This window comes from Coregonus clupeaformis, chromosome 2 (assembly GCF_020615455.1).
Source record: "Coregonus clupeaformis isolate EN_2021a chromosome 2, ASM2061545v1, whole genome shotgun sequence".
In the NCBI taxonomy this organism is placed as follows: domain Eukaryota; kingdom Metazoa; phylum Chordata; class Actinopteri; order Salmoniformes; family Salmonidae; genus Coregonus; species Coregonus clupeaformis.
The window spans coordinates 11,589,227-11,607,603 of record NC_059193.1 but is presented as its reverse complement, the minus strand read 5'-3'; the positions used below and the strand labels follow the sequence as shown (position 1 = coordinate 11,607,603).

Here is an 18,377-nt window from a genome sequence, read left to right as displayed (position 1 = left end):
CAGAAGGGCATGAGACTAAGTCCCATGAGACCTATAGCCCCGTGTAGCTCAGTTGGTAGAGCATGGTGTTTGCAATGCCAGCGTTGTGGGTTTGTTTCCCACGGGGGACCAGTATGAAAAAAATAATAATAATGTATGCACTCACTAACTGTAAGTCGCTCTGGATAAGAGCGTCTGCTAAATGACAAAAAAATAAATAATAATAATAATAAGGAGGGTGAAGCAGTGGGGAAAGTGGTGGTATGTGCTACTTGTAGGGGTGGCCATGGGGCTGGGGATCAGACATGTCCAGTGCGAGAGAAGCAGGTTGAGGTTTCCAGGGTAAGAGTAGAGAAGAAGTTGTCATATGCGGAGGCAGTGAAGAAAGTAGAGGAAGATGGGTCAGGGGGGGAGTGGTGAGAGTAGGAGATATATACCAGTACAGTGGGATAGGCAAGCAAGTGATATATGTTTCAGTAAGATTGGGTTTTTAGCGTTTATAGCAATGGTTATTAATTGTACTGCAGGGATGGAATGCAAATAGAAGAAAATTGAGGTTGTGGTGGCAGCTGCAGAGAGATATTTGGTTGTGCGAGACTTGACAGCAGAAGAGTTACAGGGAGTGTTAAGTGGTGATGTCCCATCATTTTAGGTTGAGGGCATGAGGTAGGAGTGAGTATATTTAAGTAGTGGAGAAGGGTGAAGTTAATTAGTAGTAGTAGTTTTGAAGTAGTGAGTGTAGTGTTAGCTGGTAGGATATTTTTTTGCTTTGTTTTATTTTATTTTTCAAGAAAAGATAAGGGAGTTGTATTCCAGTCTAGTAGGTGGCGGTAATGCAACAAATTGGATGCCAACCGCCGTTAAACCTCATTGAAGAAAAAGAAGAAGAAGAAGAAGAAGAAGAAGAAGTTATCGCTCAAACAATCAACATGGAACGAATGAGGAAATACTGTACTACGTGAGAAGATTCCATTCAAATGGACACCTATAAGCAAGATGGCAAACTCAGGTAAGTGCGTATACTACGACTGCATTCTAAATGTACCTTCTTCGTGCAGTTCGCGGCGCCGCTAGATCGTTACTGATCATCTGTCTCAGTGATCCATAATACGACAATACGTTGTATCAAATGTCAATCATTGATTTTGTCAGTGTAACACCAGTTTGATTTGATAGGCAATATGTGGTTTGAAAGTGTCTGGTCGTGTGTTATTATACAATGACTCAGATCTTTTCTACTGCCATTTTTTTGGCCAACTGCAATCTCACTGTCTGTCTCAGTAGTAGAATAAATGTTATTTTCTTACACGTTCATTTCCTCAAAGAAAGGTTATGGTCAGTGCCAGGAAGCAGCATGAAGTTAGTTGTAAATCATATATGTTAATTTTGCACTAGGCTAAACAAAGCCTTGTCATCATGGTGTTACCTGTAGCAAATTGACCTCGCCACAGATAAGGATATCTCCTACTCTGACCTCAAGGCCCTTCTGGACAAGAGCAACAAGGGTCTTCTGGTGGTTGATGTACGGACCAAAGAGGAGGTAGACCGAGGACACATTCCAGGATCCATCCATATTCCAGGTGAGCTTCAGCGGGAGTCCTAGAGTTAAATTATATTCTCAGGTCCAATTGGAATTTGCTGTCCGGAGTCCAAACCTTTGGAAACATAATCAACCCCAATTCAGCCAAAAATGTGCAAAGCAGGATTGATTTATTGTTGTTGTCACTGAGCCAGCTATTTTGGTATATTTATTGCATTGTAAATTGAGCCGTATTGTAAACTTCCTGTGTCTCCTCTCCCAGTTGATACAGTGGAGAGTGCCCTAGCGCTGGACCCTACTGAGTTCCAGGCCAAATACGGGGTGCCCAAGCCCCCCTTGGACACCCCTGAGCTGGTGTTTCACTGTCAGATGGGCCGGCGAGGAGGCGTGGCCACAGACAAGGCACGAGGCCTGGGATTCCAAAAGTATGAGTGTACATTTTGAAAATACTGCTCTGTATACTGTGTTTGATGCCTTGGGAACTTTTTGTAAATGATGACATCTTCCTTCTCTCATTTCAGGGACGTCAACTATGCCGGAGGATACAAGGAGTGGTCTGAGAAAGAGGGGAAATGGGGCGCACGATTAGCCTGCATTGTGAAAGCAGGGCATAAAAACGCACAAATGATGCTCACATTCTGCTGAAACATTTTGCTACTTTTATTTGTTATTGCACATGTGTTATGTATGTTTTAAAATAAAGATAGAGAATAAAATTGTACAATTAGTTGTTTTGTGTTTTTTACCACGTTTCCCCATAGCGCTCCACTTTTCCCATCTTCTACCTCTATCATGGCTGTAGCCTTGCACTGCTTATTGCCTTCAGTAAGACTTTCCCCGAAACTGATCCCCTTTCCCTCATCACCTCCTCATGCACAGTACCACTGAAGTTGCACCGTTGCACATTAGGGAACATCCCATAGACATAGAGGGAAACCCTGGCTTTGCCTGAAATGAGTCCGTTATCAGACATGTTATCAGACATGTAGTGTATGTGTGTTTTTGCTTGATGGTTAAATGCCTTTTTTATCAAATCCCTGAGTGGGTCTTCTCCTTTAACCTCGCCACTAATTTAGTGTAAAGGGGCACCGTAAAAGATCTTGGTCTGAGACTGATTGGTTAACATAGTGGAATTTTGTGATTGTTGTATCTATTGGCTTGGCAATTGAAAAATATTAATGTCAGGATGATGTTGATTAACGTACAGTCGATTTTGTAGCTAGAGGAATAGCCTCAGAAACACACACAGCAAGTTCCTCATACTTATCTTATATACAGTGATGGAGGTTTGGTTTTGATTAGATGTTTTGATTTACACACATGTTAGCATATGTGCTTAGAATAAGAAGTACAGTATATCCAATATAAACGCCCGCTTTCATCACTCTCCAGATTTTGATAAAAAAAATAAAAAAAAAACATTTTAAAATGTAAGAGAAATTGAAAAAATACATTTTCATTTAATTTTGATTTTACATTTTTATCTCCAAGTTGTTTACGGATGTGACACAACAACGTCTGGACATCACTACTACTACTACTATGTCCCCAAAGCCGACTGCTCTCGTGGTAAAGTTGCTATCCAATAATAAAGCAGTAATGCCTATGTAATACTGTGTGGTTAGTTGTGTTTACATGTTGTATTTAAACAATTTCACTACGTTTAAGCAGTAGTATGCTCTCTGTGTGACACATAGTCCTTTCTTTTGCAGTGTGGCAGACATACAGCTGTCAGAGGTATGAATACTACTAGAAGAAGGCATGGAGGACCCAACATGACATCAAGCTGTAACTGTCAATGTCAACAACTACAGACCAGTATTCCTTCTTTCTTTTCTCTCCAAAACTCTTGAGCGTGCCGTCTCTAGCCAACTCTCCTGCTATCTCTCTCAGAATGACTTTCTTGATCCAAACCAGTCAGGTTTCAAGACTGGTCATTCAACTGAGACTGCTCTTCTCTGTGTCACGGAGGCTCTCCGCACTGCTAAAGCTAACTCTCTCTCCTCTGCTCTTATCCTTCTAGACCTATCTGCAGCCTTTGATACTGTGAACCATCAGATCCTCCTCTCCACCCTCTCCGAGTTGGGCATCTCGGGCGCTGCTCACTCTTGGATTGCGTCCTACCTGACAGGTCGCTCCTACCAGGTGGCGTGGCGAGAATCCGTCTCCGCACCACATGCTCTCACCACTGGTGTCCCCCAGGGCTCAGTTCTAGGCCCTCTCCTATTCTCTCTATACACCAAGTCACTTGGCTCTGTCATATCCTCACATGGTCTCTCCTATGATTGCTACGCAGACGACACACAATTAATTTTCTCCTTTCCCCCTTCTGATAACCAGGTGGCGAATCGCTTCTCTGCATGTCTGGCAGACATATCAGTGTGGATGTCGGATCACCACCTCAAGCTGAACCTCGGCAAGACGGCGCTGCTCTTCCTCCCGGGGAAGGACTGCCCGCTCCATGATCTCGCCATCACGGTTGACAACTCCATTGTGTCCTCCTCCCAGAGTGCAAAGAACCTTGGCGTGACCCTGGACAACACCTTGTCGTTCTCCGCTAACATCAAAGCAGTGACCCGATCCTGCAGGTTCATGCTCTACAACATTCGCAGAGTACGACCCTACCTTACACAAAAAGCGGCACAGGTCCTAATCCAGGCACTTGTCATGTCCCGTCTGGATTACTACAACTCGCTGTTGGCTGGGTTCCCTGCCTGTGCCATTAAACCCCTACAACTTAGCCAGAACGCTGCAGCCCGTCTGGTGTTCAACCTTCCCAAGTTCTCTCATGTCACCCCGCTCCTCCGCACACTACACTGGCTTCCAGTTGAAGCTCGCATCTACTACAAAACTATGGTGCTTGCCTACGGAGCTGTGAGGGGAACGGCACCTCCTTACCTTAAGGCTCTGATCAGACCCTACACCCAAACGAGGGCACTACGTTCATCCACCTCTGGCCTTCTAGCCCCCCTACCTTTACGGAAGCACAGTTCCCACTCAGCCCAGTCAAAGCTATTCGCTGCTCTGGTACCCCAATGGTGGAACAAGCTCCCCCACGACGCCAGGACAGTGGAGTCACTGACCACCTTCCGGAGACACTTGAAACCCTACCTCTTTAAGGAATACCTGGAATAGTATAACAGTAATCCTTCTACCCCCCTACCCCCCCCATAAAAAAAAAAAAAAAAAAAAGGGGTGGTTGTCCCACTGGCTATCTTAAGTTGAATGCACCAATTTGTAAGTGGCTCTGGATAAGAGCGTCTGCTAAATGACTTAAATGTAAATGTAATACCTCTCCAGTTCAGTGTTGTTCTCTACTAACATCATTATCACTCACAGGATGGATCAAATCTCACTCTGTTTGACATGAAAAACATGTTTTCCTCTTGTTAAATGTAATTAAAACTGGTTTGCATCTTCATATTTACCAGAAGCAAAAGCACACATAGTCCATGGATGTCTGAATATGAGGAGGATAAATACAGTGAGGGAAAAAAGTATTTGATCCCCTGCTGATTTTGTACATTTGCCCTCTGACAAAGAAATGATCAGTCTATAATTTTAATGGTAGGTTTATTTGAACAGTGAGAGACAGAATAACAACAACAAAATCCAGAAAAACGCATGTCAAAAATGTTATAAATTGATTTGCATTTTAATGAGGGAAATAAGTATTTGACCCCCTCTCAATCAGAAAGATTTCTGGCTCCCAGGTGTCTTTTATACAGGTAACGAGCTGAGATTAGGAGCACACTCTTAAAGGGAGTGCTCATAATCTCAACTTGTTACCTGTATAAAAGACACCTGTCCACAGAAGCAATCAATCAATCAGATTCCAAACTCTCCACCATGGCCAAGACCAAAGAGCTCTCCAAGGATGTCAGGGACAAGATTGTAGACCTACACAAGGCTGGAATGGGCTACAAGACCATCGCCAAGCAGCTTGGTGAGAAGGTGACAACAGTTGGTGCGATTATTCGCAAATGGAAGAAACACAAAATAACTGTCAATCTCCCTCGGCATGGGGCTCCATGCAAGATCTCACCTTGTGGAGTTGCAATGATCATGAGAACGGTGAGGAATCAGCCCAGAACTACACGGGAGGATCTTGTCAATGATCTCAAGGCAGCTGGGACCATAGTCACCAAGAAAACAATTGGTAACACACTACGCCGTGAAGAACTGAAATCCTGCAGCGCCCGCAAGGTCCCCCTGCTCAAGAAAGCACATATACAGGCCCGTCTGAAGTTTGCCAATGAACATCTGAATGATTCAGAGGAGAACTGGGTGAAAGTGTGGTGATCAGATGAGACCAAAATCGAGCTCTTTGGCATCAACTCAACTCACCGTGTTTGGAGGAGGAGGAATGCTGCCTATGACCCCAAGAACACCATCCCCACCGTCAAACATGGAGGTGGAAACATTATGCTTTGGGGGTGGGGTTTCTGCTAAGGGGACAGGACAACTTCACCGCATCAAAGGGACGATGGACGGGGCCATGTACCGTCAAATCTTGGTTGAGAACCTCCTTCCCTCAGCCAGGGCATTGACAATGGGTCGTGGATGGGTATTCCAGCATGACAATGACCCAAAACACACAGCCAAGGCAACAAAGGAGTGGCTCAAGAAGAAGCACATTAAGGTACAGGAGTGGCCTAGCCAGTCTCCAGACCTTAATCCCATACGTCAGCCTCAAAACCTTAATGACTTGGAGAAGATCTGCAAAGAGGAGTGGGACAAAATCCCTCCTGAGATGTGTACAAACCTGGTGGCCAACTACAAGAAACGTCTGACCTCTGTGATTGCCAACAAGGGTTTTGCCACCAAGTACTAAGTCATGTTTTGCAGAGGGGTCAAATACTTATTTCCCTCATTAAAATGTAAATCAATTTATAACATTGTTGACATGCGTTTTTCTGGATTTTGTTGTTGTTATTCTGTCTCTTACTGTTCAAATAAACCTACCATTAAAATTATAGACTGATCATGTCTTTGTCAGTGGGCAAACGTACAAAATCAGCAGGGGATCAAAAACTTTTTTCCCTCACTGTAATAACAGGATGTCTTAATATGAGGAGGATAAATAATAACAGGATGTCTTAATATGAGGAGGATAAATAATAACAGGATGTCTTAATATGAGGAGGATAAATAATAACAGGATGTCTGAATATGAGGAGGATAAATAATAACAGGATGTCTGAATATGAGGAGGATAAATAATAACAGGATGTCTGAATATGAGGAGGATAAATAATAACAGGATGTCTGAATATGAGGAGGATAAATAATAACAGGATGTCTGAATATGAGGAGGATAAATAATAACAGGATGTCTGAATATGAGGAGGATAAATAATAACAGGATGTCTGAATATGAGGAGGATAAATAATAACAGGATGTCTTAATATGAGGAGGATAAATAATAACAGGATGTCTGAATATGAGGAGGATAAATAATAACAGGATGTCTGAATATGAGGAGGATAAATAATAACAGGATGTCTTAATATGAGGAGGATAAATAATAACGGGGGATAAAATGCTTTAATAACAGTGCTTGTGGTAACAACTTTAAAGGTCTTTAATAAACAAACCAAGGCCTTTTACTTATTTACCCATTGCTGACGCTGTCGCTATGTAAGTGCCCTTTTCAGTCAAGAGGACTCAATTCCCTGAAGGTCCTCCATAGTCACCTGCACACATAGGCCATGAAGAAGAGTGTTTATACTCAGAACACAACAGAGCACTTTTAGAAAGCCAGCAGCATAATTATATAATGTAGAATAACATTTAAATAGTAAAGTAAATCAATACTGATATAACCCATTATAAACCTAGTGTGAATATCAACCCAAGTCAAGAGCAGAACCCATAGCAAAGGCTTTTGCTTCAAATACATATTTGACCTTTAACCTCTGTGTCTGACCTGTACGTGGCAGGGGTCAGGGTAGTCACAGACGTCCTCTGGGAACACAGTGCGCATTAACTGCTTCAGCTCTGTTGGGTAGACATAGGTGGGATGGCCACCGTTACCCTTCTGGCAGCCCACCCCATGGTGATACTGTATGGGTTGAAGGGGAGATATATGGGAGATTTCCCGCTCAGCCCAGTCAAAACTGTTCGCTGCTCTGGCACCCCAATGGTGGAACAAGCTCCCTCACGACGCCAGGACAGCGGAGTCACTCACCACCTTCCGGAGACATTTGAAACCCCACCTCTTTAAGGAATACCTGGGATAGGATAAAGTAATCCTTCTACCCCCAAAAAAAAAAAAAAAATTGGAAAGTGGTTATCCCACTGGCTATAGGGTGAATGCACCAATTTGTAAGTCGCTCTGGATAAGAGCGTCTGCTAAATGACGTAAATGTGCCCTTGAGCAAGGCACTTAACCCTAATTGCTCCTGTAAATCGCTCTGGATAAGAGCGTCTGCTAAATGACTAAAATGTAAAATGTAAATGTAGATACGATTGGCCTACAGTCAAGTGAAGTGCTCACTGGTAAAAAGAATCACTGACCTCAATGCATTATTCATTCACTCTAAGTCACACACACACACACATTTACATTTTAGTCATTTAGCAGGGGGGAGGGATGCTGTGGGATTATTTAAGATACTTTTTGAAGAGGTAGGGTTTCAGATGTTTTCAGAAGTTGGGCAGGGACACTGATGTTCTAGCAGTGTCTGAATCCTGGCTTAGGAAGGCCACCAAAAATTCTGACATTTCCATCCCCAACTATAACATTTTCCGTCTCGATAGAACTGCCAAAGGGGGTGTAGTTGCAATCTACTGTAGAGATAGCCTGCAGAGCTCTATCATACTATCCAGGTCTGTGCCCAAACAGTTTGAGCTTCTACTTCTAAAAATCCACCTTTCCAGAAATAAGTCTCTCACTGTTGCCGCTTGCTACAGACCCCCTCAGCCCCCAGCTGTGCCCTGGACACCATATGTGAATTGATTGCCCCCCATTTATCCTCAGAGTTCATACTGCTTGGTGACCTAAATTGGGATATGCTTAACACCCCGGCCATCCTACAATCCAAACTAGATGCCCTCAATCTCACACAAATTATCCACAAACCTACCAGGTACAACCCTAAATCCGTAAACATGGGTACCCTCATAGATATCATCTTGACTAACTTACCCTCTAAATACACCTCCGCTGTCTTCAACCAGGATCTCAGCGATCACTGCCTTATTGCCTGCGTCCGTAACGGGTCCGCGGTCAAACGACCATCCCTCATCACTGTCAAACGCTCCCTAAAACACTTTAGCGAGCAGGCCTTCCTAATTGACCTGGCCCAGGTATCCTGGATGGATATAGATCTCATTCCGTCAGTAGAGGATGCCTGGTTGTTCTTTAAAAGTAATTTCCTCTCAATCTTAAATAAACATGCCCCATTCAAAAAATACAGAACTAAGAACAGATATAGCCCCTGGTTCTCCTCAGACTTGACTGCCCTTGACCAGCACAAAAACATCCTGTGGCGTACTGCATTAGCATCAAATAGCCCCCGCGATATGCAACTTTTCAGGGAAGTTAGGAACCAATATACAGTGGGCCACCAATTGTGCAAGTTCTCCCACTTAAAAAGATGAGAGAGGCCTGTAATTTTCATCATAGGTACACGTCAACTATGACAGACAAAATGAGAAAAAAAAATCAAAAAAATCACATTGTAGGATTTTTAATGAATTTATTTGCAAATTATGGTGGAAAATAAGTATTTGGTCAATAACAAAAGTTTCTCAATACTTTGTTATATACCCTTTGTTGGCAATGACACAGTTCAAACGTTTTCTGTAAGTCTTCACAAGGTTTTCACACACTGTTGCTGGTATTTTGGCCCATTCCTTCATGCAGATCTCCTCTAGAGCAGTGATGTTTTGGGGCTGTCGCTGGGCAACACAGACTTTCAACTCCCTCCAAAGATTTTCTATGGGGTTGAGATCTGGAGACTGGCTAGGCCACTCCAGGACCTTGAAATGCTTCTTACGAAGCCACTCCTTCGTTGCCCGGGCGGTGTGTTTGGGATCATTGTCATGCTGAAAGACCCAGCCACGTTTCATCTTCAATGCCCTTGCTGATGGAAGGAGATTTTCACTCAAAATCTCACGATACATGGCCCCATTCATTCTTTCCTTTACACGGATCAGTCGTCCTGGTCCCTTTGCAGAAAAACAGCCCCAAAGCATGATGTTTCCACCCCCATGCTTCACAGTAGGTATGGTGTTCTTTGGATGCAACTCAGCATTCTTTGTACTCCAAACACGACGAGTTGAGTTTTTACCAAAAAGTTATATTTTGGTTTCATCTGACCATATGACATTCTCCCAATCCTCTTCTGGATCATCCAAATGCACTCTAGCAAACTTCAGACGGGCCTGGACATGTACTGGCTTAAGCAGGGGGACACGTCTGGCACTGCAGGATTTGAGTCCCTGGCGGCGTAGTGTGTTACTGATGGTAGGCTTTGTTACTTTGGTCCCAGCTCTCTGCAGGTCATTCACTAGGTCCCCCCGTGTGGTTCTGGGATTTTTGCTCACCATTCTTGTGATCATTTTGACCCCACGGGGTGAGATCTTGCGTGGAGCCCCAGATCGAGGGAGATTATCAGTGGTCTTGTATGTCTTCCATTTCCTAATAATTGCTCCCACAGTTGATTTCTTCAAACCAAGCTGCTTACCTATTGCAGATTCAGTCTTCCCAGCCTGGTGCAGGTCTACAATTTTGTTTCTGGTGTCCTTTGACAGCTCTTTGGTCTTGGCCATAGTGGAGTTTGGAGTGTGACTGTTTGAGGTTGTGGACAGGTGTCTTTTATACTGATAACAAGTTCAAACAGGTGCCATTAATACAGGTAACGAGTGGAGGACAGAGGAGCCTCTTAAAGAAGAAGTTACAGGTCTGTGAGAGCCAGAAATCTTGCTTGTTTGTAGGTGACCAAATACTTATTTTCCACCATAATTTGCAAATAAATTCATAAAAAATCCTACAATGTGATTTTCTGGAATTTTTTTCTCAATTTGTCTGTCATAGTTGACGTGTACCTATGATGAAAATTACAGGCCTCTCTCATCTTTTTAAGTGGGAGAACTTGCACAATTGGTGGCTGACTGTAGCAGGGGATGTAAAGCCATAACACATGTTTTTCCAGCAGCAGATTATGATCGATAATGTCATAGACTGCACAGAAGTCTAACAAAACAGCTCCTACAATCTTTTTATTATAAATTTCTCGCAGCCAATCATCAGTCATTTGTGTACTTGCCGTACATGTTGAATGCCCTTCCTTATAAGGGTGCTGAAAATCTGTTGTTCATTTCTTTACTGTGAAATAACATTGTATCTGTCAAACACAATTTTTTCCTAAAATTTACTAAGGGTTGGTAACAGGCTGATTGGTTGGCTGTTTGAGCCAGTAAAGGGTGCTTTGCTATTCTTGGGTAGCGGAATGACTTTTTCTTCCCTCCAGGCCTGAGGGCACACACTTTCCTGTAGGCTTAGATTGAAGAGATGGCAAATAGGAGTGGCAATATCGTCCGCTATCATCCTCAATAATTTTCCATCCCAGTTGTCAGACCCAGGTGGCTTGTCATTGTTGATAGACAACAATACTTTTTTCACCTCTTCCACACTCACTTTACGGAATTCAAAATTACAATGCTTGTCTTTCATAATTTTGTCAGTTATGTAGGTTCAGAATTTGTTGTTGGCATGTCATGCCTTAATTTGCTACCCTTGCCAATGAAACAATTATTAAAATAGTAGGCAATATCAGTGGGTTTTGTGATGAATGAGCCATCTGATTCAATGAATGATGGAGCCGAGTTTGCCTATTGCCCAACATTTCCTTTAAGGTGCTCCAAAGCTTTTTACTATCATTCTTTATATAATTTATCTTTGTTTCATAGTTCAGTTTCTTCTTATTTTTGCTCAGTTTAGTCACATGATTTTCAAATGTACAGTATGTTAGCCAATCAGCTGTGCAGCCAAACTTACATGTATCTCAGCTTGGATGTCGGCCCACCACATCAAGCTCAACCTCGACAAGACGGAGCTGCTCTTCCTCCTGGGGAAGGCCTACCCGCTCCAAGACCTCTCCATCACGGTTGACAACTCCATGGTGTCCCCCTCCTAGAGTGCAAAGAACCTTGGCGTGACCCTGGACAACACCCTGTCATTCTCTTCAAACATCAAAGCAGTGACTCGCTCCTACAGGTTCATGCTCTAAAACATCCGTAAAGTAATACCCTACCTCACACAGGAAGCGGTGCAGGTCCTAATCCAGGCACTTGTCATCTCCCGTCTGGACTAATGCAACTCGCTGTTGGCTGGGCTCCCTGCGTGTGCCATCAAACCCCTGCAATTTATCCAGAATGCTGCAGCCCGCCTGGTTTTCAACCTTCCCAAGTTCTCCCATGTCACCTGCTCCTCCGCACACTCCACTGGCTTCCAGTCAAAGCTCGCATCCACTACAAGACCATGGTGCTTACCTACGGAACAGCAAGAGGAACTGCCCCTCCCTACCTTCAGGCTCTGCTGAAACCCTACACCCCAACCCGAGTACTCCGTTCTGCCACCTCTGGTCTCTTGGCCCTCACACCCCTACTGGAGGGAAGCTCCCGCTCAGCCCAATCAAAGCTCTTCTCTGTCTTGGCACCCCAATGTTGGAAGCAGCTTCCCCCTGAAGCTAGGACAGCAGAGTTTATTTTTTTACATTTTTTATATTTTTTATTTCACCTTTATTTAACCAGGTAAGTCAGTTGAGAACAAGTTCTCATTTACAACTGCGACCTGGCCAAGATAAAGCAAAGCAGTGCGATAAAAACAACACAGAGTTACATATGGGGTAAAAAACATAAAGTCAAAAAATACAACACAAAATATATATACAGTGTGTGCAAATGTAGCAAGTTATGGAGGTAAGGCAATAAATAGGCTATAGTGCAAAATAATTACAATTAGTATTAACACTGGAATGCTAGATGTGCAAGAGATTATGTGCAAATAGAGATACTGGGGTGCAAAAGAGCAAAATAAATAACAATATAGGGATGAGGTAGTTGGGTGGGCTAATTTCAGATGGGCTGTGTACAGGTGCAGTGATCGGTAAGGTGCTCTGACAACTGATGCTTAAAGTTAGTGAGGGAGATAAGAGTCTCCAGCTTCAGAGATTTTTGCAGTTCGTTCCAGTCATTGGCAGCAGAGAACTGGAAGGAATGGCAGCCAAAGGAGGTGTTGGCTTTGGGGATGACCAGTGAGATATACCTGCTGGAGCGCAGACTACGGGTGGGTGCTGCTATGGTGACCAATGAGCTAAGATAAGGCGGGGATTTGCCTAGCAGTGATTTATAGATGGCCTGGAGCCAGTGGGTTTGACTGACGAACATGTAGTGAGGACCAGCCAACAAGAGCGTACAGGTCACAGTGGTGGGTAGTGTATGGGGCTTTGGAGACAAAACGGATGGCACTGTGATAGACTACATCCAATTTGCTGAGTAGAGTGTTGGAGGCTATTTTGTAAATGACATCGCCGAAGTCAAGGATCGGTAAGATAGTCAGTTTTACGAGGGCATGTTTGGCAGCATGAGTGAAGGAGGCTTTGTTGCGAAATAGGAAGCCGATTCTGGATTTAACTTTGGATTGGAGATTCTTAATGTGAGTCTGGAAGGAGAGTTTACAGTCTAACCAGACACCTAGGTATTTGTAGTTGTCCACATACTCTAGGTCAGACCCGTCGAGAGTAGGGATTGTAGTCGGGTGGGCGGGTGCCAGCAGCGTTCGATTGAAGAGCATGCATTTAGTTTTACTAGTGTTTAAGAGCAGTTGGAGGCTACTGAAGGAGTGTTGTATGGCATTGAAGCTCGTTTGGAGGTTTGTTAACACAGTGTCCAATGAAGGGCCAGATGTATACAAAATGGTGTCGTCTGCGTAGAGGTGGATCTGAGAGTCACCAGCAGCAAGAGCGACATCATTGATATACACGGAGAAAAGAGTCGGCCCAAGAATTGAACCCTGTGGCACCCCCATAGAGACTGCCATAGGTCCAGACAACAGGCCCTCCGATTTGACACATTGAACTCTATCTGAGAAGTAGTTGGTGAACCAGGCGAGGCAGTCATTTGAGAAACCAAGGCTATTTAGTCTGCCAATAAGAATGCGGTGGTTGACAGAGTCGAAAGCCTTGGCCAGGTCGATGAAGACGGCTGCACAGATCTGTTATCGATCGCGGTTATAATATCGTTTAGGACCTTGAGCGTGGCTGAAGTGCACCCATGACCAGCTCGGAAACCGGATTGCATAGCGGAGAAGGTACGGTGGGATTCGAAATGGTCGGTGATCTGTTTGTTAACTTGGCTTTCAAATACTTTCGAAAGGCAGGGCAGGATGGATATAGGTCTGTAACAGTTTGGATCTAGAGTGTCACCCCCTTTGAAGAGGGGGATGACCGCGGCAGCTTTCCAATCTCTGGGGATCTCAGACGTTACGAAAGAGAGGTTGAACAGGTTAGTAATAGGGGTTGCGACAATTTCTGCGGCTAGTTTTAGAAAGAAAGGGTCCAGATTGTCTAGCCCAGCTGATTTGTAGGGGTCCAGATTATGCTGCTCTTTCAGAACATCAGCTGTCTGAATTTGTGTGAAGGAGAAGCGGGGGGGGCATGGGCAAGTTGCAGCGGAGGGTGCAGTGTTGGTGGCCGGGTTAGTGGTAGCCAGGTGGAAAGCATGGCCAGCCGTAGCAAAATGCTTGTTGAAATTCTCGATTATTGTAGATTTATCGGTGGTGATAGTGTTTCCTAGCCTCAGTGCAGTGGGCAGCTGGGAGGAAGTGCTCTTATTCTCCATGGACTTTATAGTGTCACAAAACTTTTTGGAGTTAGTGCTACAGGATGCAAATTTCTATTTGAAAAAGTTAGCCTTTGCTTTCCTGACTGCTTGTGTACAGTGGGGGAAAAAAGTATTTAGTCAGCCACCAATTGTGCAAGTTCTCCCACTTAAAAAGATGAGAGAGGCCTGTAATTTTCATCATAGGTACACGTCAAATATGACAGACAAATCGAGAATTTTTTTTCCAGAAAATCACATTGTAGGATTTTTTATGAATTTATTTGCAAATTATGGTGGAAAATAAGTATTTGGTCACCTACAAACAAGCAATATTTCTGGCTCTCACAGACCTGTAACTTCTTCTTTAAGAGGCTCCTCTGTCCTCCACTCGTTACCTGTATTAATGGCACCTGTTTGAACTTGTTATCAGTATAAAATACACCTGTCCACAACCTCAAACAGTCACACTCCAAACTCCACTATGGCCAAGACCAAAGAGCTGTCAAAGGACACCAGAAACTAAATTGTAGACCTGCACCAGGCTGGGAAGACTGAATCTGCAATAGGTAAGCAGCTTGGTTTGAAGAAATCAACTGTGGGAGCAATTATTAGGAAATGGAAGACATACAAGACCACTGATAATCTCCCTCGATCTGGGGCTCCACGCAAGATCTCACCCCGTGGGGTCAAAATGATCACAAGAACGGTGAGCAAAAATCCCAGAACCACACGGGGGGACCTAGTGAATGACCTGCAGAGAGCTGGGACCAAAGTAACAAAGCCTACCATCAGTAACACACTACGCCGCCAGGGACTCAAATCCTGCAGTGCCAGACGTGTCCCCCTGCTTAAGCCAGTACATGTCCAGGCCCGTCTGAAGTTTGCTAGAGTGCATTTGGATGATCCAGAAGAGGATTGGGAGAATGTCATATGGTCAGATGAAACCAAAATATAACTTTTTGGTAAAAACTCAACTCGTCGTGTTTGGAGTACAAAGAATGCTGAGTTGCATCCAAAGAACACCATACCTACTGTGAAGCATGGGGGTGGAAACATCATGCTTTGGGGCTGTTTTTCTGCAAAGGGACCAGGACGACTGATCCGTGTAAAGGAAAGAATGAATGGGGCCATGTATCGTGAGATTTTGAGTGAAAATCTCCTTCCATCAGCAAGGGCATTGAAGATGAAACGTGGCCGGGTCTTTCAGCATGACAATGATCCCAAACACACCGCCCGGGCAACGAAGGAGTAGCCAGTAAGAAGCATTTCAAGGTCCTGGAGTGGCCTAGCCAGTCTCCAGATCTCAACCCCATAGAAAATCTTTGGAGGGAGTTGAAAGTCTGTGTTGCCCAGCGACAGACCCAAAACATCACTGCTCTAGAGGAGATCTGCATGAAGGAATGGGCCAAAATACCAGCAACAGTGTGTGAAAACCTTGTGAAGACTTACAGAAAACGTTTGACCTGTGTCATTGCCAACAAAGGGTATATAACAAAGTATTGAGAAACTTTTGTTATTGACCAAATACTTATTTTCCACCATAATTTGCAAATAAATTCATAAAAAATCCTACAATGTGATTTTCTGGATTTTTTTTCCTCATTTTGTCTGTCATAGTTGACGTGTACCTATGATGAAAATTACAGGCCTCTCTCATCTTTTTAAGTGGGAGAACTTACACAATTGGTGGCTGACTAAATACTTTTTTCCCCCACTGTATATTGTGGATCGAGAGTTACCTGTCTAACAGAACACAGAGGGTGTTCTTTAATGGAAGCCTCTCTAACATAATCCAGGTAGTCAGGCATTCCCCAGGGTAAATGTCTAGGCCCCTTACTTTTTTCAATCTTTACTAATGACATGCCACTGGCTCTGAGTAAAGCCTGTGTGTCTATGTACAGTATCTCACAAAAGTGAGTACACCCCTCACATCTTTGTAAATATTTGAGTATATCTTTTCATGTGACAACACTGAAGAAATGACACTTTGCTACAATGTAAAGTAGTGAGTGTACAGCTTGTATAACAGTGTAAATTTGCTGTCCCCTCAAAATAACTCAACACACAGCCATTCATGTCTAAACCGCTGGCAACAAAAGTGAGTACACCCCTAAGTGAAAATGTCCAAATTGGGCCCAATTTGCCATTTTCCCTCCCTGGTGTCATGTGACTCGTTAGTGTTACAAGGTCTCAGGTGTGAATGGGGAGCAGGTGTGTTAAATTTGGTGTCATCGCTCTCACACTCCCTCATACTGGTCACTGGAAGTTCAACATGGCACCTAATGGCAAAGAACTCTCTGAGGATCTGAAAAAAAATAATTGTTGCTCTACATAAAGATGGCCTGGGCTATAAGAAGATTGCCAAGACCCTGAAACTGAGCTGCAGCACGGTGGCCAAGACCATACAGCGGTTTAACAGGACAGGTTCCTCTCAGAACAGGCCTCGCCATGGTCGACCAAAGAAGTTGAGTGCACGTGCTCAGCGTCATATCCAGAGGTTGTCTTTGGGAAATAGACGTATGAGTGCTGCCAGCATTGCTGCAGAGGTTGAAGGGGTGGGGGTTCAGCCTGTCAGTGCTCAGACCATACGCCGCACACTGCATCAAATTGGTCTGCATGGCTGTCGTCCCAGAAGGATGCCTTTTCTAAAGATGATGCACAAGAAAGCCCGCAAAAAGTTTGCTGAAGACATGCAGACTAAGGACATGGACTACTGGAACCATGTCCTGTGGTCTGATGAGACCAAGATAAACTTATTTGGTTCAGATGGTGTCAAGCGTGTGGCGGCAACCAGGTAAGGAGTACAAAGACAAGTGTGTCTTGCCTACAGTCAAGCATGGTGGTGGGAGTGTCATGGTCTGGGGCTGCATGAGTGCTGCCGGCACTGGGGAGCTACAGTTCATTGAGGGAACCATGAATGCCAACATGTACTGTGACATACTGAAGCAGAGCATGATCCCCGCCCTTCGGAGACTGGGCTGCAGGGCAGTGTTCCAACATGATAACGACCCCAAACACACCTAGACGACCACTGCCTTGCTAAAGAAGCTGAGGGTAAAGGTGATGGACTGGCCAAGCATGTCTCCAGACATAAACCCTATTGAGCATCTGTGGGGCATCCTCAAACGGAAGGTGGAGGAGTGCAAGGTCTCTAACATCCACCAGCTCCGTGATGTTGTCATGGAGGAGTGGAAGAGGACTCCAGTGGCAACCTGTGAAGCTCTGGTGAACTCCATGCCCAAGAGGGTTAAGGCAGTGCTGGAAAATGATGGTGGCCACACAAAATATTGACACTTTGGGCCCAATTTGGACATTTTCACTTAGGGGTGTACTCACTTTTGTTGCCAGCGGTTTAGACATGAATGGCTGTGGGTTGTGTTATTTTGAGGGGACAGCAAATGTACACTGTTATACAAGCTGTACACTCACTACTTTACATTGTAGCAAAGTGTCATTTCTTCAGTGTTGTCACATGAAAAGATATACTCAAATATTTACAAAAATGTGAGGGGTGTACTCACTTTTGTGAGATACTGTATGCTGATTACTCAACACTATACACGTTAGCTACCACAGCAAGTGAAATCACTGCAACACTTAACATAGAGCTGCAGTCAGTTTCAGAATGGGTAGCAAGAAATAAGTTAGTCCTAAATATTTCAAAAACTAAAAGCATTGTATTTGGGACAAATCATTCACTAAACCCTAAACCTCAACTAAATATTGTAATGAATAATGTGGAAATTGAGCAAGTTGAGGAGACTAAACTGCTTGGAGTAACCCTGGATTGTAAACTGTCATGGTCAAAACACATTGATGCAATAGTGGCTAAGATGAGGAGAGGTCTGTCCATAATAAAGCGCTGCTCTGAATTCTTAACAATGCTATGAACAAGGCAAGTCCTACAGGCCCTAGTTTTGTCGCACCTGGACTACTGTCCAGTTGTGTGGTGCCACAAAGAGGGACTTAGGAAAATTGCAATTGGCCCAGAACAGTGCAGCACGGCTGGCCCTTAAATGTGCACAG

At 44.1% G+C, this 18,377-nt stretch overlaps 1 protein-coding gene across 1 annotated transcript; it reads left to right on the top strand.

Moving 5' to 3' along the window:
* The first annotated feature begins 814 nt into the window (after nucleotides 1-814).
* Nucleotides 815-2,246, top strand: LOC121536795 (thiosulfate:glutathione sulfurtransferase-like). Its single transcript, XM_041844354.2, has 4 exons — nucleotides 815-988; nucleotides 1,431-1,559; nucleotides 1,782-1,944; nucleotides 2,041-2,246. The coding sequence occupies exons 1-4, from the start codon at nucleotides 976-978 to the stop codon at nucleotides 2,162-2,164; spliced, it is 429 nt and encodes a 142-aa protein (XP_041700288.1). The 5' UTR covers nucleotides 815-975; the 3' UTR covers nucleotides 2,165-2,246.
* The last annotated feature ends 16,131 nt before the right edge of the window (nucleotides 2,247-18,377 follow it).